The sequence below is a fragment of the Malurus melanocephalus genome, unplaced genomic scaffold (assembly GCF_030028575.1).
Source record: "Malurus melanocephalus ecotype Western Australia unplaced genomic scaffold, MMel_1.1 scaffold_487, whole genome shotgun sequence".
NCBI classification, from domain to species: Eukaryota; Metazoa; Chordata; class Aves; order Passeriformes; family Maluridae; genus Malurus; species Malurus melanocephalus.
The window spans coordinates 342,133-369,781 of record NW_026623719.1 but is presented as its reverse complement, the minus strand read 5'-3'; the positions used below and the strand labels follow the sequence as shown (position 1 = coordinate 369,781).

The following is a 27,649-nucleotide window of genomic DNA, read 5'->3' as shown; positions in this document are numbered from 1 at the left end:
CCTTTCATATGGGGCTAATCAATGCTTTCCCCATGCATTTTAGATTAAAGAGTATTTGACAGCAAAATAAATCAGCAAAAGAGTTCTTCTCCAAAGACGTGATATGGAGGGATAGAAACCTACCTCTTGTTCTCATACTCCTGATAAATCTTTAGGGGTTGAAGGTCTCCTTGCAATGCAAGCTGCTAACCCCACAGAGTCTGGCTACTGAAAGGAAATTCTCCTTCCAAGCTTGCCACATCCTTGAGCATGGAGGGCACAGTTAGACAGCAGAACAAAGATGGTAAGTTCTCCTTTATTCTGTCTCCATCCTGCTCTTCACTCACCTTGAACATCAAATGCCTTCTTTACTCTCCTCAGAAGACACAAGACTTCTTTCTGGCTGTCTGCCAAAGTGGAGAGTGAAATGAAACGAACTGGGCCACTGTTTGCCTCTTGCTTTTACGGCAAAATCAGTAGGAAGCAAAACCCATGGTTTTCAGAGAGAACCTCTTTGATGTAGTGTCTCAGCAGAAATYCTTTTCCCTCAGCCTGGCACCAGCAGCATTTTGTCTCTACCACTGTGCTGTGCATTACCAGCAGTAGAGATTGGGACAACTAGATGAAGACCTAAACTAAATGGAATTACAGGTCCAATTCTGTAGAGCATCTATTGAAGTAATTTTATTTGTTCACTTGGAAAACCTGGTTATAGTGCCTGGAAATTCACACCACAAAACGAGCTTGAAGCACGTTCAAGATTCTTTTCACTTTTCTATAGCTGCCTGTATTGCCACTGAAATTTTCTTCGATGCTGGAAGAGAAGAAAACTCCTGTACAGTTCATAAATCAAATCCAGYTGGATTTCTTACCTGTAGGAGTGAGGTGCCTCCAGGTGATGACAGGCTCAGGACGCCCATTTGCCATGCAAACCAGGGTGACATTGCTGCCCTCATTCACGGTGATGTCCGAGGAGATATTGGAGATCTTTGGTGGAACTGTGAGGACAAAAGAAAGTTTGACCTCGTTAGAAGCAGAATTATGCAGGGCAGCTTGCCTGGATTATTAATCTACCTACCTATTAATCAGAGCTAGCCATAAACTCATCCCACAGGCTGCACCCCTCATTACAACCTGGGTTTCTGAAATTACATCAAAATAGCAGATACTGTTGTGTAGTTTGTATTTCAAGGGTCTGCAGGTAGGAACAGCCTTTGCTGCAACTGCAATGCTTTGTGTTTGGACAAGGTGAGGAGCTTTCATAAAATGACCTCTAAGAACTTGCCTGCCTGGCCCAAGGCTGCATGGAAGGGTCTGCAGGCTCCAAGTACCATCCTAGTTAATTTTTACACTCCAAGGAGTCCTAAATGGAGTCCCACATCCTCCTGCAGGATGCCAGGCTTCACGGCACTGACACAGGGGGTGTATGACTTATTGGTTTCTGTGACATCTTTCAGCCARGAGGGATTCCCCTTGGCTACCTGCCTTGGGTAGGTTCTGTGTGAYTGCACATCTTTCAGATTCACAAGATCAGCCATGACTTGGGCATTCAAGATCCTTAAAGATCTTCCCAGCTGAGTTTGTGTCACGGGGACACAAACTGGCACCATGAACTGGGATCTGATCAGGCACCTCCAGGTGTGGAGTGTGCCAGCTGTTGCAGTCTTTCCTCTCTCACATCCGTGTTTTGCTTCCATGCTCACACCCCATGTCAGGTGGTGAGGGAGTTTGACTAAAAAGGAATCCTCTAATTAATCTTTTTTTTTTTTTTTTTTTTTTTAATATTTTCAGCTCCCAAATTTGCGTGTAGCAAGGAATGAAACAAAATCATTTTCTGCTTTGCTTACCACAGAGTAAACAGACAGCAGCTTCCCCTTCTCCCTCCCTGGCAGGAGTGGCTGATGGTCCTTTGGAGGCAAAGCTGCCTATGAGCTAGGTGGGGAAAAGGAAATGAAGCCTGAAGGCAGCAGCTCACTACCTCCAGCTGTGTTGCTGGATTCACAGGAATATTGTTTACAACCCACAGCTCATTGGCCCCTCTCTGTAGACCCCAAACTCACGGACAGAGCTTGAGGATCTGTGACCATGGGACCCCCTTGAAGGAAGGGGACCTGTCAAGCAAAGTGAAGCAGACATCCATTTTCTATTTCCATCCATTTTCCAACAGGCTCCCTAACCCAGGAAAGGAGGGATTTATGCCAGGCACATTGGGGAGGAATTGCCATGATTTGTGAAGAAGTGACAATGCAGAGGGCAGTGAGGAAGCAGCTGGAGGACCCACAGGAGGGAAGGGTTTTGCATGCCTTGTGAAAGCAGGACAGCTCGGGACCCATCTCAAAGGCCAGTGCAGGTATCACAGTGGAAAAACAGGAGGAATCAGATGTTCATGCAGTTTATAAACCCCTTGGGGTGACAGAGCTGGGCTGGGACAGCTCTTAGGACTGGCCTGTARCTCAGATACACACTTTCTAAGAAACACAGGCTGGAAAGGTGAGGATAAATGCAAAGGAGGGCCTGGCATGCACACAACTCTGGATGGTGAACGAGCTGAGAGCTCAGATGTAAGGATCAGAGGATATCACAGAGTCACCCCTGTTCTTGGTGTTTCTTACCAATCCTCAATTAAGAAGAGGCAATAGACAGAGACTGCTTTAGACAGATAGAAGAAGCCTCACAATCCCAGTGCCTCATTAGGGACCAACCACCTTGACCTTTGATATTTTCTGGAAGGGAGCAAGTGCTCGGCTCAAGCAGTCCAGGACATGTGGGGGTCCTTTAGGGTCAGCTYGAGCTGGCAGTGTGCCCTTGAAGCAATGACCAAGCATCCTGGTTATTATCAGCAAGAGTGTAACCCCCTAAGTGGGGGCAAGCAACCAAAACCCTTTGCATGCTGCTTGTTAGCATCTCAGGAATTAGATCACAATTTGGGGCACCCCAGGACAAGAAGGCCATTGAGACACCAGAGAAAGTCCACTGGAAGGCTCCCAAAATGGTCAGAGGACTATGGCACATGACTTCCAAGGAGAATCCAAGAGAGATGGATCTGTTCAGTCTGAAGAAGAGAAGGTTGAGGGAGATCTTCTTGCTCTCAATGCCAGCCCAAATGGCTGAGGAGAGAGCAGCAAAAGCCACTTTTGGGCAGCAGCAGAGCTTCACTTGGGACATGTGTAAACTGCCACCTTCCAAAGCCATCAAGATATTTTATTTCACAGAGGATCAAGTAAACTCAGCCAGYACAAACAGATCTGGCAATGCCTACCAAATGCCCAAGAGGAAAAGCATGTGTCCAGATGGCTATATCTGGCTTGCTGCTTTTCCAGAGCAGGGTGAAAAGGACATCCAAGGCTGAAATTCTGTTAATATAATGGCTGTTTCCTTTCAGCTGCCACCTTGGTCAGAAGGCAAGGAAAGGCTAAGACAAGGGGGAATAGGGCAGGAAATAATTTCCCTCTAAATTTAAAACCTGGCTTGGCTTCATCTGCTTCGAATCCAAAGCCAGTGGACAATAATTTTAGTCAGATAAAAAGTCAGAGACTTTTAATTTTCAGGGCATCAAGCCAGCATGTTAAAATGCCAAAACTGTCAGCACCAGCAACAGTTAGCATTGCCTCCTTGGCACTTGTCATTACTTTGCACACACCTTTTYAGGACAGCCTCAAAATGAGAAGCTTTGACCTTATTATTTTTCCCCATGTGTGGGTTGTGTTGTTTTCACAGGTCCCAGAATGCTGAAAGAAGGATTACTGAGAATGAAACCTCCTGGGACCAGAATCTTGTGGGTGTCACAGCCTCCATTTGCCCAGCCATCTCCTGTTGACCCTCAGCTGCAAAACTCTTCTGTATCTGGCCTCTCTGAACCATTATCAGAAGCAAATCCACAGGCTGCAGCCTCACAGCAAGGCAAATAAACAGCACTTCCAGAGGTTTCCTCTGGGGAAAATAGGCTGCTGCTGGACCCCTCTTCCCTCAGGCTCCAGGGACCATGGGAAAGCACTGCCAGGGTCTCTGGTAGTGCTGAAAAAAAATAAGATTGCCAGGCTTTTTCCCCTCTTTCAGTGTAAATAATATGGGGTATCCATTCCATGGTGCTTAGGATCCCTCTGGGATGGGATGGGAGGGGATGGGAGCAGAGGCAGACATGAAAAGAAGCATCCTGTAGTACCCCCTGCTCCATCCCCAGAGAGAGAGAGCATGCCCCACCCCACCCATAGCAGGGACTGATTCTGGAGAGATGGAAATGAATACTGAGAAGAATGGCCTGCAAATCACATATTCATTTCTTCTGCATGTCACATCCACAGGACAAGGCTGATGCCAGCCCAGCAACTCATCTTCCACATCTCTGACAGTAAATAACAAATTCTAAAGTAACCAATGGCCATTCTCCACGAGAAAACTCGCACTGGAAGAGGATCTGCAAGGCAGGAGTGAGGCAAGGGCAGGGATGCTGTAGGGTGCCCTGGGCTGGGAGGGCTGCAGGGCAGGAGAGGGACAAGGTCAGAGCTGGTGTGGGAGATTTTAAGCCCCAAGAAAGACACGGTGACAGAGCTGGATAGAACAGGCTCGTGCAGAAACAGCTTGCACCGAGCCCGTTCTAGYTAATTGCCGTCAATCCTTCACTTCATGACAACTGTAACTCACATTAATTTAAATAATACGAAAGACTGAGACATGAAAAATAGATCATGCTCCCCCAGCACAATCACTGTTGCTCTCCAGATGAAAGCAAGTGATTTGTTTCTGCAAAAAAACACTCGCTATAGCAGTTATTGGAGAGCAGGGGCTGCATACGGGAGGCAGCGAGGAAACCACAAACAAGCAAACACACAAACATCTGCTGTTGTTATCCTTGCCTTTTATGACCAAAGCCCTTCAGAGCTCAAAACTCCTCCTGAGATATTACCTGGGATGGCGTGGGCAGGCTGGATCAGCATTCTAATGCAAGGCTATGATAGGAGGCCAGGAGCAGTGCTACACCCCTAAAATCACAATAAATGAGGAAGCCTGAAATGTTAAGAGACACAAGTCCACGTGCAGAAGGCCAACTCCTGAGTACCTGTCCTGGAGTGCAGTGGGGGATGCAACAAGAAAGCATCAAGGCCACCCTTGCTAAAGCAAGATTTCCAGAGATCTTTTCTTTATGTAGTTTATGCTGAACCTGACCCATGCCACAGCTCCCCAACAGTTCAGATCCCCGCCTTTTGATCAGAGCACAGGCACAGAGCAGAAGGAATGGGAACCACTGCTCAGCAGAAGTGGTCCAAAGGGTACTGGGATGCTGGGGACAGCAGCTCCTGGGTCTGGCACTGATGGCACTCTGCTTTCATGATGCTTCACACAACACCTCAGTGCAGCAGGAGGATGAGCTGTGGGAAGAGGGCAGGAAGCACAGGACTAGGAACAAAAATTGGGTTTGGCAGAATAAAGAATGTGAACAGAGACACAGCAGACACCTAGCTGGAAAACAGCTCTGTGTCCTGTAAATGCACTCACACTAAATTCAGTCAAATGGTTGGACTGTTCCCTCTGGGTAAACAGTGCCCTGAATTTAAGACCCTTAGATGCAGCTTTCCACTGTGGGGCAGCTACTCCCCAATCTCACTGCTCAACAGTACAGAATTTTGTCAATAAGTCACAAAATATATTTAAAAAAATACAGCTCTTAACCCCAGTCTACAGACCTATAATACAGCAAAAGCTATTTAATACCTCCAAGACACAGATGCAAACAGTATTGAAATTTCCTAAGAAAGCCCATAAGCTTCATTTAAGTGGTCTAACTGCTTGTCTGAAAAAGGGCACCTTGGATACAAATGGAAAAAAAATCACAATTCCTTCCACAGATCCTCATTAGTTGCTTCCTCCAGCCTATTTCCTTCATCTCTATTGGCAAGTAGGACCCCCATCTGTTGAATAAAATTAWGAGTCCCACCCACTAACACACAGGAGTCACCAGCTCCCAGGCCARAAAGAAGAAAACATCAGGACCTCTCTCCAAAGTCAAAGGAACAYTGCAGCCACTAAAGCCCTCCCCAGGTGCCTATAAATTAACCTCGAGAGTTCTTATTTCCTTGTCCCCAGATCCCAATTAACAGCACTTTATAACAAATGCTAATAAGCYCCAAGGCAGAGGGGATGCTGACCATCATATGGTCCTTCAGTGCTTTAGAACAGCCACCTTGCTCACCACAATTAGGGGTCCTTTCCTGGGGCAATTAATTGGCAGCAAATTGGCCTCATTAGTCATTGTTTAGTTAAAGTGTTTAGTGGTGAAGAGAGAACCTGAAGAACGGGCTGAGCTGCTAAACACAACTAAATGGTTTAATTTCCCTCTTATGTGTGCAGCAGGCTAATCACAGCTCTTTACAGCCATAACAAGAAACAGCTTGTTGATGCTAAAGTCCGCAMAGGGAGCAAGCTGAGGGCTGGAAAGCAAAATCCAGACACCCTTTGGGATGCAGGATGGTAATGTTTCCGAAGCATTTTACAGAAGAAACGCGACATCAGACCCAAAATGTGTTTTTTTACGGTCTGATTCACGCTGCGGCCTCAGCCASAGGGAGACGAAGCTGTCAGCAGAGCGAGAGGGCAGAGAGGGAAATTGTTGAACTTCATTAAAGAGAGTGGACTCTGAAAGAGCYTTCTGACCTTCCACTCTGCCAGGCTTGTTTCACTCTGCCAATGMCTCGCTCGGCGTTAAAGCTTCTCCAAAGCAGAGGCGAATGCTGAAGGCTTGGTCTTGTTTTTAAATCCCCTGGGAAGCGAAACCCTCTCAAAATACACTACAGYGTTTTTACAAGGTGCAAAAATCCCCTCTTTCTGTTGTCTGAGRGGGAGCGCCTCATCACATGGCCTTTAGGCAGGAATCTATCCCAGCCAGAGCATGGAAACCACTTTAAAAATCCGATTTTTGACCAGCAGCATGCTTGGAAAGGTTGGGGCTCATCTCCATCGAGCATCTCTGCTGATGCCAAGGGAGGACAGGCAGAAAGAGGCACAGGGGCTGCTTGTCTGGACCCTGCATCTCACTCAGCCTCCCCATCACCCCACAGAGCCTCACCCGCTGAGACGCCAGGCAGGAAATTACTGAAAATCCAGATGGGGACGGAGCATATCACACTGCCTGCGAGCAGAGGAGAGGCAGGATCCTGCAAATCAAAGCCATGTGCAAAGCTACCCCATAGCATGTCAGAGCTCACCACACTGGGGAGGAAGAGCTTCCAAGACAAAACATTTTGTGCAAAGGAATGCTCTGCCTCATCCAATATATAGTTAAATGTCTGGACTGTTTTTTTTCCATGTAACATTGCATGGGAAGCACTTCCAGTACAATCTTTTCTTAGCAGAGAGCAGCACAGAGTGCAAACCTGTTGCACCATCCCAATCCTGAGCTGTTGGAAAAGTTAGCACAGAACTGGTCTCAATTCCTTGTACTCATTCCTGCTGATTATATTTTTTATAAACTTGCCTCCATGAAATTTCCAGGAGAGGAAATATTTCACTTCCTCACTGAGAGAAACACAGAAAAGAGCAGCTTGAATCTCAAGTCAGCCTTGTTTTGTGGTGCACTAAAGGTGACACTGTGGGACAGGGTTAAAAGCAGTCTGGGTCCTGTTTGTAGCCCAGCACCTCCACTTCAAACCTGGATGSCAGCCTTTCACTCTGAAACAGTGAAAGGTTCAGCTCTGATCCTGAGCTTCAGCCTTTCAGCCACCCCTGGGCTTTTTGGTGTCGCCCCACCAAGCCCAGGTTTACAGAACCCCCATTTGTGGATCCTGATGCAGCCCAGGAGAGCAGGTTCCCGGTTGTGTGCTCAGCCTGTAAATGAAAGCACAGAACACAAGCCAGGCATGTTCCCAAAATCTGCTTATCACCAGATTTGCACCTCTGGATGTGAAGTTTTTCTGCTACAAAACTTCCCTTTCTTTTCTATGGAAATACCGAATTTATGCCTCTTATCTGCAGGTCCTCTCTTTAAAGTGCTGCTCTGTGTGTTTGCTATTTGTATTGCCACGGTTCATTCTGCTTGTAAAACTGACTTCAAGAGCTTTATGGCTAACCCTCCTAGAGGAGCCTGCTGTGACAACACAGCCTTCCTCACAGGACATGTGTAAACAGCAACAGAAGTGCTTGCCATGCTAATCCCCAAAGATTAACTCTTGGAATGCCACCTAATCCCAARCATTTTAAGGACTGCAGATGTACACAGCTTTTGGTCTTTGTTTCAAGTGTGTTTATATATATTCCCTCAGACTCCTCTTTATAAATCTGGAAAATATTTGCTTATGGGACTGAAAGGATGCAAAATCTTTCTTTTTGCAGATATAATCAACCATCCTGGAAGAGAAATTCTGTGAAAAAAGTTGTCCTTAAGTGTCCAGGTCCTCCAAAGACATTTCTGAGAATTTTCCTAAGAAGAACTTTTTCACAGAAACATTAAGCATGTTGGATGTATATGGCATGCAGCTGAGTCCTAATATTCAGCCTTTCCAGGGYTTGATTCAGAGCCAAGGGAGCTTCTCCTTTGATGTTAAAGACCTTTGGACAAGTCCTTATACAGCAAGAATGGGTGATGGCTTCAAGGAAATGCTGCAGCCAGAGGAGGGTTGCATTCTTGGCCAGTTGAAGGGAAAAATGCAAGATTACAGGTTTTTAACTGAGTCCCAGAAGCTCCTTCTTTGGAAAGTAGACCAGGTAGACAGGCCAGGTATTAGAAAAAAAATAATAGAAAAAAGCCAAGGGCAAGAGGTACAAGTTCAGAGAAGGTCCTGATTAAGCAAGTGGGGGAGGAAATTAATTTCAGCTAACAGTCTACTCTGGATGAAGATGAGATTATCCATGCTGGAGAAACAAAGCCAAAGTTTCTGTCTGTTTGTTTGTTTTCAGATCTCATGCTGTTGCTTATGTTCAGCCCATCAGGGACAGAGCACAACCAACAGAACAACCATCATGAACCGCTGATGAACATCCCCACAGGCTGAAAAAACAAAGGCATTTCTCTCCAAAGGCTGCTCTCAGATTYCTTTGACTGCCCATGGTTTATCCTACACCCTCTTTGATACACCACAGGATGATAAATGTGACTCTCCAAAGTGTCTCGTGCACACCACGTACCCAAGCATCTGCTCACTTCCAACCGAGGCAGCTTCTCAGTGACAATCAAATGCATGTGGTACATGTGGAATATCTTTTATTAGCAGGCCATCCTTTCTTACATACTGAAGTGAGCAAAATGGAGCAGGACAGCTTGCTGTAACCACCTTTCAAGATTGCTTTCAGGCTTCTAAGGGAGCAGAAAGCTACGGTAGCACTTTGGAGATGTTGGCTTTGCTTTCAGTCAAAAGAGCAAAGAACAAAGATAATAATCCCATACTGGGACCTTTACACAGAATGACAGAATGGCTTGGGTTGGAAGGGATATTAAATATCATCTCATTCCAACTCCCCTGCTGTGGACAGGGACACCTTTCACTAGATCAGGTTGCTCAAGAGCTTCATCCAACCTTGAACACTTCCAGGGATGTGGCATCCACATCTCTGGGCAGCCTGTTCCAGTGCCTCACCACTCTCAGAGTGAAGAATTTCTTCCTAACACCTAATCTAAACCCACCCTCGTTCAGTTTGAAGTCATTCCCCTTGACCTGTCACTTCATGCTCTTGTAAATRTTSTCCTCCATCTYTCTTGAAAGATTCYTTCASGTACTGGAAGGCASTGGAAATTAGTTCACCTCAAAGYGTTCTGTYRTCCAGGATGAACAATCCCAAATCTCCCAGMCTTTCCTTGCARAAGAGATGCTYCACCCCTCTATTGAYTTTKGKKGCCCTCCTCTGGACTCCCTGCAGCAGGTTYATGCCTTTCCTGTGCTGGGTACCCAGAGCTGGATGCAGCATTCCAGTTTAGGGTCTCACAGAGSAAAGYAGAGGGACAGAATCCCCTCCCTYGCCYCRCTGGCCACRCTGCTTTGGATGCAGGCCATGATASAACTGCCTTTCTRGGCTGCAAGAGAACATTGCTGAATGGCATTGTCACAATTTCTGGATCCACAGATGCTGGCCTTTGCCACCACACACAGTGTGGTGAAATGCCAGCTGTGAGACCTTCACTTTTTAGCCACTGTTGAGCTTGGTGATAGCTGCAGCAGTGTCATTTCGAAAGGCCAGTGTGTTATCTTCAGCCATCTGAGAAAGAGATAGCAAAAAGTTCAGGACAAAGAATCCCTCCTGTCAGAAATGCTCATCTACACAAACCTGATCCAGCAGAAAAGAGGAAAAAACAGATTACAGTACTCCTGAAGTAAGTAAGCAGCTCGCTGGAGCTGAGATGGGATTGTRGTGATCTCCTTCCCACAAACCAACCAAGAGCCAAGGTTTCCTGAGAAGRAGAGTTTCTGCTGTTGGAGGYTCCCTGCCAAAAGAGAGTGCTTTGTTTTGGTTCAGCCATGTGCAAGAGCACYTTGATGTCCTGCAATTTTCCTACTGTTTCCCTTTCCAGGCTTTGCTGTGTGGTAAAGATGTGCTGTACACATGTAGACAGCCTCAAAGGGAGGAAAAAGATGAATTCCAAGAGCTTTGCTCTGTAAACACATTACATTGAATTGGTGCCATTTCAATTAAAGGAGAATCTCTCCCAGACTGCCAGGCATGAGGATTATTCCTTGTAGCCTGCAGATTTAATAGGACACATAAAAACACCGCCTTCCTCCCCCAGTGGGGTTCAAGCCTGCCCTCTTCTAGTTAACAATTTTTTTGCTGGTCTCTTAGTRTTACAAACTGAGGGTATCACAGAATGGATRAGGTTGGAAGGGATCCAAATYRGTCATCTGCTCCAATCTTCCTGCTCAAGTATCATCCYAGACWAYATTGTCCATTTAGGAGGAYGAGGTTACATCCAGAARGGTTGTCAGCACCTTTGGGTTGTGTGGGACAACAGCTTTAGAGACAACTTTCATCTAAGGCTCTGCAACCAAATGCTCACCACCCCAAAAATCCAGTGCTACTGGCTGCATGGCAGGAATGAGGCATCTCCTCTGATTTTCAACAAAGAACACTTCCAAAAAACTGCAAATGCTTCCACTGCACTAGGGAATCAAAAACTAAGTTCCTTGAAAAACACAATCCATGTCTTTCTGCTGCAACAGCACATGCACATCTGAGCCCCTGTAAAAGCACAGTTATAAGCAACAATAATAAAAAAACTGAAGGAATAATTTGATAGGCTTGGTACTCCACATTCAATGATTGTTCCACATACTTTGCTCCATCATTCCAAGGCTCAGATCTCATTCTCACACTTAGGGAACTACTGCATGAAAGATTTATGGCATCCCCAGAGACTGGGACTCGACTGGTGTCATGAGAGGTACGATGCCTTGCCATCAACAGCTCCAACAGGTGACTAGGTTAGGAAGAGAAGAGCATCCACAAAGCTTCAGACTGCTCCTCATAAGGAATTAACACGCTGCAAAGTTCCTTGGCAGAACAAAAAGGGCAAATCCAAGGCAGATGAAACAGGGTTGATCCTTCACTGCTGCTATAAATTAAAGAGAATATGCTCTTTTACACAAAAGGAAATGCAAAGAAGGAGATAATCAGCCCTATGTTTCATGAACCCAAGATGGACCCACAAAACATTGTGCAATCTGAACAAGAATAGAAATGTAACCAATATAGTTAGGGATGCTGATGAACGGTAAGGATACACTCATACACTTCCCTCTGTAATGCTCATGATATAGTGGAGTCTGCAAAAATGATTTCTCCAAAGTACAGAAAGTGATAAAAAAATACAAAGAAACTTTGCATCAKAGCACAATTCTGAAAACTCTGCCAAAGCCTGAAGAAAAGCAGAGATGTAGCTGAGATGGCATCGCACTATGGATCAACCTGCCAGCGGATTGGGCACAGACACTCATGACAAATAGGCACAAGGGATGCAGCGCAAATACAGTGTGACATTATATCCTGGGCATACKCTTGATGTATGGAGGATTAAATGCCACACACACACTGTCCTGGGTAGATTGTATCTAGTGCTGACAGATACCTGAGGGATCTGTCTCTTCCTTTATACACTTTGGCAATTGCCGTGCTAACAAAGGATTATGGGACTGGGGGGGCGAGAAGRAGAGATCATTTGCTACTCTGTTTAAAAGAGACTTTATCCTCTAGGGGGATTTTGTCAAGATGTTGGATTTTTTTTCTTAAATTATATTTCTACCTGCCTAYACACATTTGAGGTTGATGGGCTTTTCTCCTTTCCTCTGTTGCTCTAGCACAACACCTCACTCTCCTGGAGTCCCAAACAAACCTTATAGCAAATGTGGCTTCCCTAAGTCGGTTTGAATACTGCAGCCCTCAGCCTTTGCCTCCATGCAAGCTGCAAAGAAAACAGCCAAGATGCTGTAAAAAACAATTCCTTTCCATCTGTGGTGAGTCCCCTGACTGACGTCTCTGTTCCTCAAGAGAGACAGACTGTCTTGAGTGCGAGATAGAATATTTAAAATCACCTGGGGAGGTGATTAGAGGGGGAAGGAGGGAGAGAGTGGGACAGACAGCAAGGCAAAGACAGACAGACAGACRGAAAGGAGAGCTGAGGAGGGAGAAATAGGAAAGGAGTGACAGCAGAGTGCAGGTGAGGGAAAGACAGTAGAGCTTGATGAATTAAGTTGTCAACTTCGGCATCACCTGTGTACCTTGTCATGCCAGTAAATTCATTGAGGCTGAACCTGCACTGTGAGTCAAGAGCGAGAGAGTGCTGATGGRAGGAAGAAATAACAGCCCATTTAAAGACTCAGAGCAATTGATGAGTTACCTCAGGAGGGAAGTAGTGACAATGGGGAACAAGAGGTGCTCCCCCAGCATCTTGGGCAGGGAAGCTTGTTTTGGTTTCAAGCTGCACACCCTGTCACGCTGCAGAAAGTAAAGAGATAGAGATCTGATCGAAGGGAGAGAAAGGCAGTGGAGAGGCTTGCTGGGGTCCAAGTGGAACAGGGCAGGCAGGTGCCTTTGCATAGTGCTGCATGCCTTGGGAAATCCCTGGGGGTGCTGAGGGAAGATGCTGAGAACAAGAAGCCAGAAATCCCACTGTGAATGGAGACAAAGAGCATAGAGCACTGTCAAAGACACAGCACTGAGGGAAGGAGAAGGAAAGCAGAGGTGGGAAGTACAGCTCTGGCTATGCTTGAAAGCCAGGAGGGACACAAAGTCCTCTGCTGCCTCTGAAGTTGGAAGCATGGCACTGAGATGCCAATAGCTTTGGTGGGCTGCATCAGGGAAATACTGCATCATGGTGGTTTCCTGCACAGCTAAGGAGACTGTCACTAACTTTCGTAAGGATTCTGTGCATATGTTAAAAGAGGAGCTYACAGGCTCTTCCCATCCCCCAGAACTCCAGTGAAGTCTGTTGSATGTGACTGAGGAATGGGAAAACAAATGGTACAATGCTCTCACCCAATACATTTTTTTTCTCCTCCAGCTGCTACAGCTTCCCAAATTAAACAGTATCTGACCTGGTTGTTTGAGAAATGCATCTGCCTCTTTACTGCTTTCCTTCTTTTCATCCAGCTCACCATTTCCCACACAGGASCTTCTGCAACCGTTGTGCTCACAGACAATGGTCAGCTCCTGACAAAACACTCCTATCAGCCACAGGGACTAAGAGTGGCAGAGGCTGATTTCCAGAGAAACCTGAGACCCTCTGCGACCTCATTTGTAGCCATCCAGAGATGTTTATGTCTATGTGACAAGACGTGTTCACTGACCCTTCCTTGCAATGAGCTGATCTCACCCAAGCACCAGGCATAGCAYCAAGAAAGAGAAGGACACCACCTGCTCTGAGATTATCCCTCCCATGGCCCCTGCTGCTGCGTGCCCCAAGCTTGAACAGAGGGGAGGGAAGAAATGAGAAAGGAAAAAAACCTAGTTATGTTCCTCAGGAAGAAGCATTGGTGGTATTTCCTTCAATCAGGGAGAAATTCTGACTCAGCCCCACAAGCAGAGAAGCTAGTCTTTTCAGCTTGAGTAAAACAGTGAAGAATTACAACTGTTCAGGGTATTTGGAGAATGYGGGTAAAAGCGTGTGTGCACATGCGTAACATTTGGCAAATCCACGCAGAGAAATAACACATATGGCAGGAAACGGTCTTATGTGGATATCTGTGAGCATACATACAAAAACACAAACACACTTAGCATGTGTATATGTGTGCAGTTATACACATACTGATCTATGCACATATACAAACACTGCCATTTGCTCCTGAAACTCCCAGCCTTTTGGAAAACTCTTGTTTGGCTGCTGCTCTGTGAACAGCCAGGCAGCCACGACACAGCTGTCCCAACCGGGGTCCCCTGAGCTGTGTGGTGCAGCTCTGCTGSCTGCGTTCAATTTGACATCAAATGAGAGCAGGGATCTCACAGAGCCAAGCTCCATTCTGATCTGACTGGTGCCCAGATCAGCTCGGCTGTAGAGCCCTCAGGCTGTGGCACTGTATTAAAAGCTGAGGGCAGCTTTAATCTGCTTCACCGTGTGCACAGTGGAAACAGTGCTTGGCCTGCTGGGAAATTACGAGCGTGTCCCTCATTCAAGTAAAGTGGATGTTTCTGTTCCAGGAGTTGCGATCTTTGYGTTCGTGCAACTTAGTTTAAATGATCTAAACTGGTGGCTTCCAATCATTCTCGTTCYGAGGGCGCCTTGCAATTTCCTGGGGAAATAACATGCACCGTACAGGGAATGCAGCTCTCCTAACAATAGTTTTGGTTTTCGTGAAGTCCACAGACTTCCTGAGAGCTACAGACTCTGATGGGCTGAGGGATTTTCACTTACTAYGGGGAAGAARGAAAAAGTCTCAYAGTTCATAGCTTTCTTCTGTCRGGGGTATTGTGTTGATTATTGTCCRTTTAGCAACAGGAACAGACAYGGGGACCTTTTGCCACGTGTAGGGGCCTGTGGTACATTTAAGCATCTCTGTCTCCTTGAAAGGTTACAGGCACGTCCTGCCCCACAAGAAATCACTTCCAACCACACAGATGCCCTCATGGACATCGTTGCTCCTGAAGGCACTCCACTGACTCTCTGCATTGTTCAGCCGTCCCTCCCGCAGTGGAAGGACAATGGGACACACGTAAATTCCTGAATGCCAGAATGTCAGAATACAACAGCACTGAGGCCATCAACAGTGTCCTGGCACCTGGACACTGGTGGCAATGATCACAGCTGTAGGAGGGCTGTGTTGCTTTTTAGAAAATCTTAATTTGTATATGTGAGACCATGTAGAAGAAACAGTGTTAGCCAGGAAAATTCCCYTCCTCAAAAAGCCATTTAAAATCAACCATGACCAACTTTTACTCCTGGAACTGCTGAGGATCCCAGGGCACCTCAAAGGTGGCTTGCCTTTATCTATGTCTAGGCAAGCAACAGATAAAAGTATGGTATGGTAGTGTTTAGATCATGCTAGAGGTTACAGAAAAGCAGAATGACTTTCATTTGGAAAGAATGTTCAATAGAACAGATATGATTAATAAATAAATGAAAATAGGTGACTTTCAATATGACATTTAAATGACTAGATGCCAGGTGTTTGTTAAAATACCCCGTGGTCTGGAGGGAGGCAATCAAAGAACAAGGGCTTGGAGAAGCAGTGAGTAATGGTGACCCAATCCATTTAACTATTGATAAAACACAGGTGAGGAAATGTGCAGGAGAAAAGAAAAAATCTGTACAAATCATCAGCTAATGGATTAAATGCATCTGAGTGCGAGATGGAAATTAACTGATCAATTCACTCAACAGCTGCTAATTATATGTGACAAGGCAGGCAGACTCCAGAAGTCTATGGAGCTCAAAGGAAAACACTGTTGGTAGGAAAATTTGAAGGCTGCCTCTTGCCACGCTGGGGTGTGACATTTGCCCCGGTGAGAGAATGTCACTGTCACTGAATAACATTTAATTTGCAAATGTTTGAAGTCTGTATTTCAAAAGCATGGAAAGGRAGGGTTCTCTCCCACTGCTTTATAACAATTTGCAACACTAGGTATAAATATATGGTATCAAAATTAACATGCCAATCTAAACAAAATTAAATGTAATGCTACAATCAAAATGAAACCTTTTTTGCTTCGTTGCAGTTAAACATTTTGACATTAGTGAAATCAAACTAGAAAGTTAAAATGATTTGTTGTGACACTCATCTGTCCAAAAAATTYGTTGCATTGCCATACTGCAAAATGGTTTTATGCCAAAAGAACTGATCTTCCAATAGGAAGTTATCTAACAGTTTCTGATCACTGCTTTCACAATTTTCTTTTTAGTTTTCATTCACASTAATATTTTCCTGACCACTTCCATTTTGGCTTGCACCATTTAGGAAATGATCACAGAGATATTGACTACTTTTTTTCTCCCCTTAGGCTTGCACTTCATGTATATTGATCCCTTGGGACTCCTTTAAAGTCATGTCTTTGGAGAGTCAGCAGATTGTAGGATATATAGAAAATAAATAAATACTAATGATGAATTAATTGATCACCAGGGAAAGATTAGTACCAAAGTGTGATTTTCCCTCGAACAAGATCAGAATGGGAACCCCACTGGTGCAATTCTCATCCTGCATTGAATATTGAATCCTCTTTTGGAGTAAGGGTAAGTGCTAAAGACATATACCAGCAATCAAATTATTAGTTCAAAAGGAAAAACCAGTGTGGCTTATAAACCAGGTGAAACTTCTGAATTAGGTATCTCAGGCCTGACATTATGACACAAGTAATGTCATTTCTGGAGATGATGACACCTGGGCCAAGGCAGTCTTCCAGATTCCTCATGCTAACAGTATTTATTATCTATTGTCAAACCCCAACTCTGTGACTTGTGAGGGTCCAGTATGTTCTATGCATGGCCTATGATACTATTTTTAGATTGTTTTTAAAATTCACGGTTGAAGGGAATTTGGAGGATGCAATGTTTATTACAATGCTTCATGAACTCCTGCTAGCAAATTTAATTCAATCTGTCTTGGGTTAGGAGCACTGTCACGGATTGGCAATTKCCTGAAGAACCATAAACAAGGGATAATGACAAGGGGCACGTAGGAGCAAAGGTGYAAGCAGGTGTAAGCAAGGTGTTGTAGGAACCATGTGAGGTCTGTTTTCACTTAACATCTTCATTAATGAGCTTGAAGAATAGCTTGCTAATGAAAGTGGTGGATGATGTTCAACTGGGAAGTGCTGCAAACATCTATAAGGCAGATAAACATAAAGGGGTACACAGGGATTAATCATAGGGGCAGAAAAAAAAGAATCAAACAAATTCACTATCTCTACTGCAGTAAAAAAATAAAAAAAATCAGCTCATAGTAAGGAGAGATCATGGGGGTTGAAGAGACCTGCCCATCTTCTCAGACAGAGTGAGTATGCAACTTTGGATGAAATTTCTCAAAGCACTGAAGAATGTAAAACCCGTTAGTTGTCTAAACTCAAGGCAAGAACAAATGGTAAAGCATTCAGGCACCCTATTAACTAGATGGAAATGTCATCTAAGGCCCAATCTAGAATGCATTTGTACTGGGGTGGCACATCAGCCCATATCTATCTTCACAGATSGRTTAAAATATATMAAATAATGCTTCAAGTATAATTCTTCYCTYMTTTAAGGCAAAATAAGCCACACTGRRGAAGAGGGAAGGAGAACCCTGAAAGCCCTGGATTCAGTATGCTAARTAWATAAACATRATGCTGAAAGYGTAAAAAGGTAAAACTCCTTAGGACCAAGACAGATAACATGGTAGAAGAATAAAATTTCAGACAAAAAGATACCATGTGGTGGAAGAATGGTCCTCCTTGTTAAGAATGCATTTTCAACAGCACAAGTTATGCTGCTGCAGCACCGAAAAGATGTGGAAAAAAGAGGAGAGACGTTCCTTAGCTTGCTAAAACTGAAAGTAAAAGAGGACAATGCAGCAGCTCCTGCACAACATATCACTGCAATGTGAAAACCTGACTTGATCAAGGTTCATTCCACACTATTCCACAATTTGGCTAAACCTTCACMTGAGGCTGATCTATTCCACTTGCTGTTAGTCAGAGTTTTGTATTTAACTCCCCAARTAACCCAGTGCTGGAGTGTCCCCCWGCACTYCTGRAAACCTGTCCAGAATTTGYTGTCYTTGCTGTAAATGCAGAAGGTCACAGGACTGCTTTTGAAGGTGTTAATTGTTCCATGACTGTGAATCCTTGCAATTTTGCATTTCCATTAGAAGACCATGATACTTGAAAGACTACCTTATGCCCTCTGTCAGCTGTGCTCCCTTATATTTATTACTTGTATTAAAAAAAAAAAAATAGGAGAAGACAATCCAGAATGAGCAATCCAAAGAGAATAACTTATCAGGAATAAAAATAAGTAAATAATTTCCTCTGTCCCTTCTTCCCATCACCTGTGCCCCATCTGTGCCTACTCCATCTCCTTAATTTAAGGTCTTTAAAACTTAACTGGGCAAAAAAGAAGCAGAAAATGTATGTGCGTTAAAAAATGTATGCTTATGTATGCTAAAAAATTCTGAATGAACGGGGGTGTCAAGGGACAGAGAAGACAAGGAAGTTATCAAAAATAGAATATTCTACTGATTACAGCAGTTCAGAACCAGGCCCTGCCACTCATTTGCTCTTATTCTGGGCAAGATTCCATGTGCCTCAGCTCACTGGGAGTTGCAACCTTTTTTTTGCACCACTACCTTTTTATCAGGTCCATTTTAACTGWAGACTCTATAGAACAGAGACTTTCTCCCAGGCTGTGTTTGCAACCTTATGCAGAACTTGCGGTCAGTACACTAATTTTAATTGGAAWAAGCAAAATGAAATTATGTTCCTTAGTCTGTACCATAAAAAGGMCAAATGTCAAGTTAAAAAGGAGGGTTTTTAATTTTTTTAATTATTATATTTAGGAAAAGCTAAATAAGGAATCTGAAGTATTAACTCACTTGAAAAAGCGTGGCTGTAACGCTGCATGGTGTTCATGCAAAATGGCAAAAATTTAATATGAAACCCTCACTAAAAGAAAAAAAAAATTGCATCTGGGCTTCAATAAAACATGGTAACTCAGGCTGAAATACTTTTTTTCCGTCAGAAAATTAAATTCAGGATGCATAAAATAACATTATTTGAGGTAAGTTAGGATAGTTCCCTTTTTTAAAGTTGATGAGATGAAAAAAAGGAGATGCAATGGAGCCCAGAGATTTTAAGTGACTTGCTGAAAACCACAAAGGACATAAGTGCTTTTGTCAGGAGGCCTCATACTTTCAATTTTGGGCTTAGATCCCAGGGTCATGGAGTCTGAGAAGAAGCACTTTTTGCACATTAAAAATGTGATGCTACGAACCGAGTGCTTTAACACTCCAAGAGAATATCCAGTAACAAATTCAGAGCCWAACCCTGGGGGCCAAATTCCAGGCACATCAGTGCTCCACTCCACAGGGCAGTAGTAAGCAGACCAATAATTTTGGTACCTAATGTTTTCTTCTTCTCCATTTTTAATTCAGCAGAAAGGCTCTCCTTGTGCTGCCAGAAAAACATACATTGTCCCCTTTTCTGCTGGCAGCAGAGGATAGGAGGAGGAGGAGGGAAAGGTTCAGATGACTTCCTGGACAAAGGAGGTTTGTAGCTGCAGCCTGATGAACATCGGAGATAAGAGCAGCAACAGCAAATTGGCCCCAGTGGGAATGGCAGCAGCGATCTCTTCACTAAAGGCAAGGCAGCAATTACGCCTGCGGTGCCCAGCGTCTGTCTGTCTGTCTGTCTGTCTGCTCCCAATGCTGCCCCCGTGCCCCCCACTCACAGACCAGGCGTGCTCGAGGCTGAAAAAAAAAAAAAAAATAAATTCTGGTCCTTTCTTTGCCCTGCTCTGTCTGAAGCCAGAGCTCTGAGCTTTATCRCACTGGGTAACAAGATGGAGAAGAGGCAGGATAAGGAGTGCAGCACATCAGCCATAAAGAACTGGGAGGAAGAAAGCTCAGATTCCAGGTCCACAGCCAACCTGTAGACAAGCAGTGGGCATTCCTGACATCCTGAGGAGCAGTGCAACCCCCCAGGAATTCTGACAGCGTAAATACAGCAGTGGTAGCTGGGGAGTGTTTTTGCCACAAGGCAGAAGGGATGCAGAGTTTGTTGACAAAGGCTCTGTCCCAGCATCCAGCATTGCTCCAAGGCTGAATGCCTGTGGTGTCCCCTGGCACACAACAAGTTAATAACRAGATTCTCAAAATTCTCTGCATGCTGTGCACCTCCTCCCTGAGCTCCTTCTTTTGTCCCAGCTCCCTTCCTTATTTTCCTGAGTCAGCATGGCTCGTAGCACTCAGCTACAGGAAAACGGCTTAATAAGATGGCTGGACAAAATTAAAGGGGCGTTATTAATTTGACAGGTGCTGCTGCCTGGTGTCATGTCCCAAGTTTGTCCTATAGCTGTGCTGATTATTTTCTCTCCTTGGATCAGGGACATTTCATTTATTAGCACTGAACTTCCCCCTCACTGCCTGCAGCCACTGCTGCTCTGATCTCCCCAATTCACTTTGCAATTAAATTTTGTCCTCTTGTGAAACAACTGTGCAGGAAAGGTCTTGTGTTTTGTTTTCTTTCTTTCCCCCTTGACCAAGYTCTTCTTGGTCAAAACAGCCTCTGGAAATCCTAGCAGAATCCCAAACAGAGTAAAACTGGCTGGAAACAGTATAATATGAAAAGGAGTCTGGAAGCTGTGGTTTTATATACCTAAAATACTCATGTCAAAAGAGAAGAGGGAACGAGGGTGCTGGAGGCCACTAAGTCTTAGCTGTAGAGGTATAAATCTGATGGAACCATGGAGTTGTTGAAGATTTACATGAAGGTGGCTTAAAAGGAGACCCAAGAGGTTTCGTGCTGGAAAGCCTTGAGATGAGGAGCATCAAAATCATAACATCATTCCCTTTACAAACACTGGCAGTCAAACCAACTGATGGGCAGGAAGACTGGGAGCACGACTGCTCCCATTTAGGTGATTTACTTTATTGTCACTGCTACTAACACTCTGTGTTTTGGTTTTTCTTTTCCCCCAGGAATTACATTAACAGCTATAAAACTGCAAATTTAAATGAACTGTGCTTGGGATCTGTTCTTGCTCCATAAAGCTCCACATGGCTTTTTGTTTGTTTCCTCTTACCCCACTCCTCCTCCACATACAATTCCCCAGAAACCTTCACGTCATAAATGACTCCTTTGCTGTTTCCCCTTGTGAAGCCAAATCTTCACATCTCCCTTCTTTATGCCTTTTTCTCCCCAGAAATAAATACCAACTTTCTATGGACTACCCATGCCTACCCTTTCATTCATTYTTAGGACTACCTGTTAGCACATATSAGTCTGACATTTCTGGTTTTGTGGAACTGGACAATCTTTCGTAAGTACTTGCTGTCTCCTGATCTTTAATTAAATGCAAACACTTTTCTCTAGGCTTTCTTGCCATTCCCTAAGTTCCCATTCCCTCTCCTATCACTAAATACGTCAAAGGCTGCAAGACAGTAGAGGTGATATTACTCTTTCCTAGCAATGAATGCTTTTTTTCCAGGACTGAGCTGGCCTGCACTGATGCCAATTACACCAGCTTTTTTTATGGCTTCATTACTGCTAGAGCCACTATAAAGCACTGTTAGGCTGGACCAGCCTTTTCAATTGCACAGAGGTACCAACCATTGTGCCTTTATGYACTTGAGATGTTCTTTCTGATCCTCCATCTCCCCAAGACAGGGATAGCTCCCCAGGCAGAACAGAATGAGGAAAAACTCGGGTAAAGCAGCTGGCGAAAAGTTGCCTCTCTCTGGAGATCTCCATGTGAGAAGCACAGAGCACTTTGGGCTGTTTCAAGCATGACAGCTGGCCAAGCAGCAAAGGTCAGGACAGCAAGGAAAAAAAGAAAGGAGGAGAGGATGAAGGATTTGCAGAGCATCACAGGATTTCTCTCCAGCACAGTGATCTGGCCATTCCCAAAAGGCAGGGGGTCAAACTCTGCACTTAAACATAGCAGCAGGAACAGTGTTAAGCTCCCTGACTGCTGCATATCTCAATACTAAAGAAGTGCTCGGGTGCTGCGTTTGGAGACGAACCAAAGGAACAGAACGGAAATGCTTTATGAACCAGTTGACCATTGTTAATCCCTTAACAAGGAAAGGTAAGAGAAAAAAATCCAGGGTGCTTAACATCAGCTGCCTGGGAGAAGATGAGGGCATCAAAGGGTTTGAGAAGATGAGGGCATCAAAGGGTTTGAGAAGTTTCTCCAACTGGGGGGTACCCTTAAGGCACAAGAATATGTATCCTCCTGAGGTGGGAGGGTGTGTGGGAAGCACAGATAGCTGAATGTTATCTGCCCCTCTGCTCTGGGTGGCCCAGATAATGCCATAATTCCCAACCTGCTGGTAGCATGCTGGACACTTTCCCTATTACAAACCCATCGGAGGGTCAGTTTTGATTTGGGCAAGGGAACTGAGGTGAAGCACTTGGAAAGAGATTGTTCTGACCCTCRTGCTAGGGTGATGTAGGATACAGGGTCCAATAAGTATGAACCAGAAAAGGAGGAGCATTTCAGCACTTTGTGAACAGATTTGTAAGTGGGGAATAGCAAAGGGTTGTAGCAGCTCTGAATAAAGAGACCATCTGACAAAGGGGTGAATGGCAGGGGGACTTTTCTCTCTGTCCAACTAATTTTCCAGCTTCCCTTCACAACCCCATCCTGAGTTCACCTCCAACTTTTGCCCCTCAGCCTTTAAAGCAAGAGGAGCACCAGGTTTCCCCCAGCTTTGAAGCAAAGCATAGGATAGGATGAAGCCTTGGCACCAGAGGAGCACTGTACCAATCCCAACACCAGGTCTGGGGTAGCAACTGGGGTGCTTGGCACCAATGTGTCCTGCTGCTTCTATTCTGTGTCCCCTCTGCCAACAACTTCACTTGCCTTATTAACCATTCCCAACAGCTACGCTTTCTGCATGCGTGCTTGTTTGGGTAATTCTTGTTTCCTCCCATTTAGCGCATAGGAAAAAATGCATTAGCGACAGTCTTGGTTTTAAATGAACCCTATTAATATTCAACTCTGCAAGGAACTGTGGGATAATTTAGATAAATGTGACTGGGAAGCCCAGCTGACAGAACCAAGTGCAATGCTGGTGTGTGTTCACAGCCCATCGCTGCACACGCAGAAGGGGGCAAGAGGTGGGCGCAGCGTGGGGCTGGGGGTGAGCCAGGCAGGAGGGAGAGCAGAGGCAGGGGGTCTGTTCAACGGGACAGATACACTGCTCTAGGATAGGCTCCTCAAAAGATCAAGAGAAAAACAGGCTTAGTGAGATGTGAACGGGGAGAGGAAAAGAGAAACAAGANTAGAGAAATATCATTTGAAAGACAGACGCTTAACTGTGGAGAGGGGAGAAGAAAGCCAGGAAACTGTGATAGCAAAATGGAGTTAAAGGTGACACAAGGCAGGAAATCAGACACAAGCTTGCAGAGAAATGAAAAAGGCTTGAGTGAGACCAAATGTACCTAGGCCACAGTTCAGCAGAGCTGAATTATTTGAAGGCACTTCCTTTGGTCGATGTACTTACTCACTTAAAGTAAATGCTTCTGTGGTTCACTGATTGGCAACCTCATGCAGCAGCATCTTACAAAAAAGGTACTGAAAAATGAGAGGTAAGAGCAAGCAGAAATGCACTCGTGGGGTATCAGCAGCTGAGATGAAGAATTACCTGTGTCAAAACTTTTGCTGTAGAATCTTAAGATCTATTTGGTCTCAAAAGGGAAGGTGGTGCTAAAGGAAAGGTGGTTGAAACTAGAAATAAGTTCGGAAAGACTCTGTGAAGATATTAAGTATATGAYTATTCTTGATCATATGTGCTTTTGGACATGCCATCTCTAAAAAGGAACAGAGTACGCTGTTTATTTCTATAGCCGAATGCAAGTCATGTATTTTCACGCATGCATGAGGTAAGTTCAGCCCAGAAAAGACTGTTGAGCATGTTAAAAAATGCAATTTTACCTCCAGAAGCACACAGCAATATCCCACAGACTTTGGAGAAGTGCAAGAATATACACACTGCTATTGAAATGCCTCCAAATTAATAAAAGTAGGGTTATTTTTCAAGGTTCATTGAGGTTTTTTGCTTGTTTCTTTTTAATTCTGTGAAATTATAAATTCATGCCCAGAAGATTAAAGTTTTATGGAAATTAGACTTCCCTGGCCAGGTCTGTGCATTGCAACCAGATCTGGTCTTCAAACCAGCACCCAGGGTAGACTGATTCAACAGCTAATAAGAAGATAGTCTAGACAGGACAGTGAATGCTGGAAAAGACCAATAGTTATTCCTACATACCCCTAAACCCATCTCTGTAGCATCTTGGTATTTCAGTGGCAAACAGCATTGCTTATTTTGGGCCTGTGACTGAATTTCTTTGACAAGCACCGTGAGAAACCTGTTCAATTAAAAAAAAAAAAAAAAGTAAAACTTCTATGGGGCATCTGTAACAACCTCTCCTGAGCTTTACTGAAAGGTCCTTGAAAAGACAGACTTCTGTCACCACAAAGAAGTGTGCATCAGCAGCAGATCTTCTGTAGCCCAACAAGTGTGGGAACTACATTTAAAGATTCATGTCCTCTGCTTCCCAGCCTCTCCAGGAACTTTTCCTCCATGGGGTGAATCCCAGCCGTTTCAAGCGCTTCTGAGCCAACCAGGTGTGCCATAGCCTGTTTTGAGCTACAAAATGCTGCTCCACAAGTGGTTGATCCTGTAAAACTAATTTGCTTTTCCTGCAAAGCAGGCAAACACATGAAAAATGCCAGGATCATTTAGCTGCCTCTGACGTGCCGGCTGTAGCCATGCTGAGAGGTTCTGGAGAGGCATGTACCTCTCCTTTCGGAGAGCATCTGCTCTTTGCCTGCAGCTGGTGGAGCCAGCTCCATCTGGAGACCAGATCAGAACCCATTAAGCACAGAGGTAGGAGACTGCTTGGAAGTGGAGTTTGCAAGGCTGGGAGGCAATGGCTTGTCTGCAGATTTTCACCTCTTTTAAAGAAAGGAAAAGAAAAGGGAAAAAAAAATAAAAAAGCAACCCACACAGCCTATTGAACAATTGTTCCTGCGTAGCCTCTCCAGTCTAATTGATTTGGACACCACAGCTAATTTTCGCTCAGACATCTGTTAGCACACATTAGCGCGTGTCATTAGACAGGGAAGCACAGATCAGATGGAGGGGCAGAGCTCAAAGGCCCTGGTTTGGGATGCTAGAACAAGCCAGAGGGAGAAGATGTTTGTGCAGGGCTGGAATAGTTGGAAGGAGTTTGGAGTAAGGGGGAATGACTTGGCTGGCTCAGAACATTCCCACCAAAGAGCTGCATATGTTCCACTCGCTCACCCTGCTACGAGCACGCCTGTTTCATTTACAGGCAATGCCACAAAGGCCTGCTCCTCACCAGCACACAGGCAATAAAGCCACAACTCTCACAAAGAGCCCTGAAGTGTATTCCTCCACATTTCTGCTGTTGTAGGTTTCTTGGTTATGGCTGGAGGTCTCAGAGACAAGAGACAAGAGAAAATTACCTTTCTCACCCCAGTCCTGCATGGTGTCAGGTTGCACTGGACATGTTCGATATTTAAAGCTTTACAGATATGATGAGTCCTGCCACTGGAGAAGAAGAACTATATTGAAAGGTACTTGCTGGAAGCATGGGGCAGAAGGGAGATAGCAGGACATCAGAAAACCCAATAACCTTCCCAACCTTCCTCAAGGCTGTTTTGCAGCGTACAGGTGGCTGCAGTTCATTTTAACCACCTGTAATGCTAACAGGTCAGGGAGATGATCATTTCAGCCCAGCTACAACTGGGTGCACACCAGACCCATTGCTTGATACATCCTAACTTCTCCACTGGTGAGAAAAAACATCCTCTTAGCCATCTTTTTGTATTTTTTCCAAGAACAATGTAAACCCTCTGCCTACAGTCACTGCAGCAATCTGGAGGCGTGTGCTCAAATCCAAGTGCAGCCTGCATAAGCAATTCCCCAGCTGAAGTCCCACAGCACAATGTGCCCATCAGGAGTGGCTGCCTCTGCAGCCATCCTGGGTTCTGCAGCGTACAAAGCACTGTGATTCTGCTGGCAGCAAGCCCTGCAACACCAGGGATCTGCATAAGTGGGAAAAGGAGTTATTTGGAGTTATATTTGTTCTGTACGTGGAAGCAAAGGTAAAGATGAAGAGCATAATGAAGTTTCTCTGGGCATATTTCTGGTTTCCCACAGCTTTCCTGTGAAAGGTGGAGTTTTTGTATTGATTTGCTGATGACTGAAAAAGAGTTGAGCTCATTCTTTCATGTTTTTGCTCCATGAAGGYAATAAAAGAGGCTTTATTTCCTTTTGGGTCATACTTTGCACAAAACGCATGGGAGCCCTAGCAGCCTTGAGGCTTTAACTCCTCCACCAATTGTGGTGGAAATTAGCCAACAGGCTTCTGGGTTCAGAGGACTGAYTGTCACCACGACCATGCAATATTAATTTCCTTTGAAACAACAAGCCAGAAGTTGATGAAACGGCCTTGTTTTTCTCGAACACGCTGCCTGGGAAGGAGGGAGAGGCAGGATTTGTCAACTGAAACTCCACTGATGGAGTGAAGAGGTCAACATCCATTATAGGGATGATACAGATGAAGGTAAGCCTGTCATTCACAGGATGAAAAATGAAGCCCTCATCTCCCATCTAGTGCACAGTACCTCTGCTTGCTCTCAGCGTGGCTCATCCTCCGTTCTCTTGCTGTTTTTGCTTTGGCATAGCTCAGCTGACGTTCGCAGAGTTGCTCCCACACCTTTCCCAGGGATCGTGCTCTGCCCGACTTTGACAGGCACGTCACTTCCAATTTGGAGGAGGACTGACACATTAACATCTGCACAGCCCTCTGCAAAACCAGCCCTTCTCATGCAAGCATCTGCCAGCTGAGAAAYGCCATCCCACTAAACAAAGCACTGATCAGGGCGCTGGCAAGAGTGGAAAATAAAAGCCRGTGTTCCCACCCCAAAACGGTGACTGCCTGGAAAATACAAAGAAAATATCTCTCATTCCAGCAAACTGCTGCAGAAGCACCCTGCTATCTCTGATGAGATAGCACATGGGAAGAGCTGCAAGAGGAACCATAAAACAGAGCAATTAGCCAGTGACCCACTCAGATTTGCTTTGTTTGCTCAGCAGCTGCACAGTGCACACAGATATCTGCACCACCGAGGTAAGCAGTGCTGGGCTGGCATCTTGTCCTTCTTTTTGCTGTAGATCCCTTTTTGGCCCTAACAGTCAGGTTACACTGAAGCAGTGACACCCCTGGAGAGACTGCAGCTCAGGAAGGACCCAGRCTGGAGCTGGAAAAGGGCAAGAAGGAAGGAGCATGGGGAAAAAAATGGGGTAGGAAACCAGGAGCAGCAACAAGAAACCATCACATACCAACTCAGTCTCCTGCAGTGGGTGTTGTGTCACCCAAGGGGTTTGCAAGGACTGAATGYAATGTGGTCAAAGGAGGGAGAGAGGATCTGGAGGTGGATGGAGATGTGTTGCTGTGAGGCTGAGCCTGGGGAAGCAGCAGAAGTGGGTTTCCATCAGTGTTTGTAGCATTGTTTCTATTAGTTTGTTACTCAGTAGCC

The 27,649-nt window shown here is 45.0% G+C and overlaps 1 protein-coding gene across 2 annotated transcripts in view; it reads right to left on the bottom strand.

Annotated features, from left to right (window-relative positions):
• Positions 1–27,649, bottom strand: part of LSAMP (limbic system associated membrane protein) — a 303,261-nt gene that overhangs the window by 111,834 nt on the left and 163,778 nt on the right. For both annotated transcript variants that reach the window (XM_057381023.1, XM_057381022.1), the window contains exon 3: positions 852–977. In XM_057381023.1, coding sequence (XP_057237006.1) covers positions 852–977 — 126 coding nt within the window. The remainder of the gene's footprint in view (positions 1–851; positions 978–27,649) is intronic.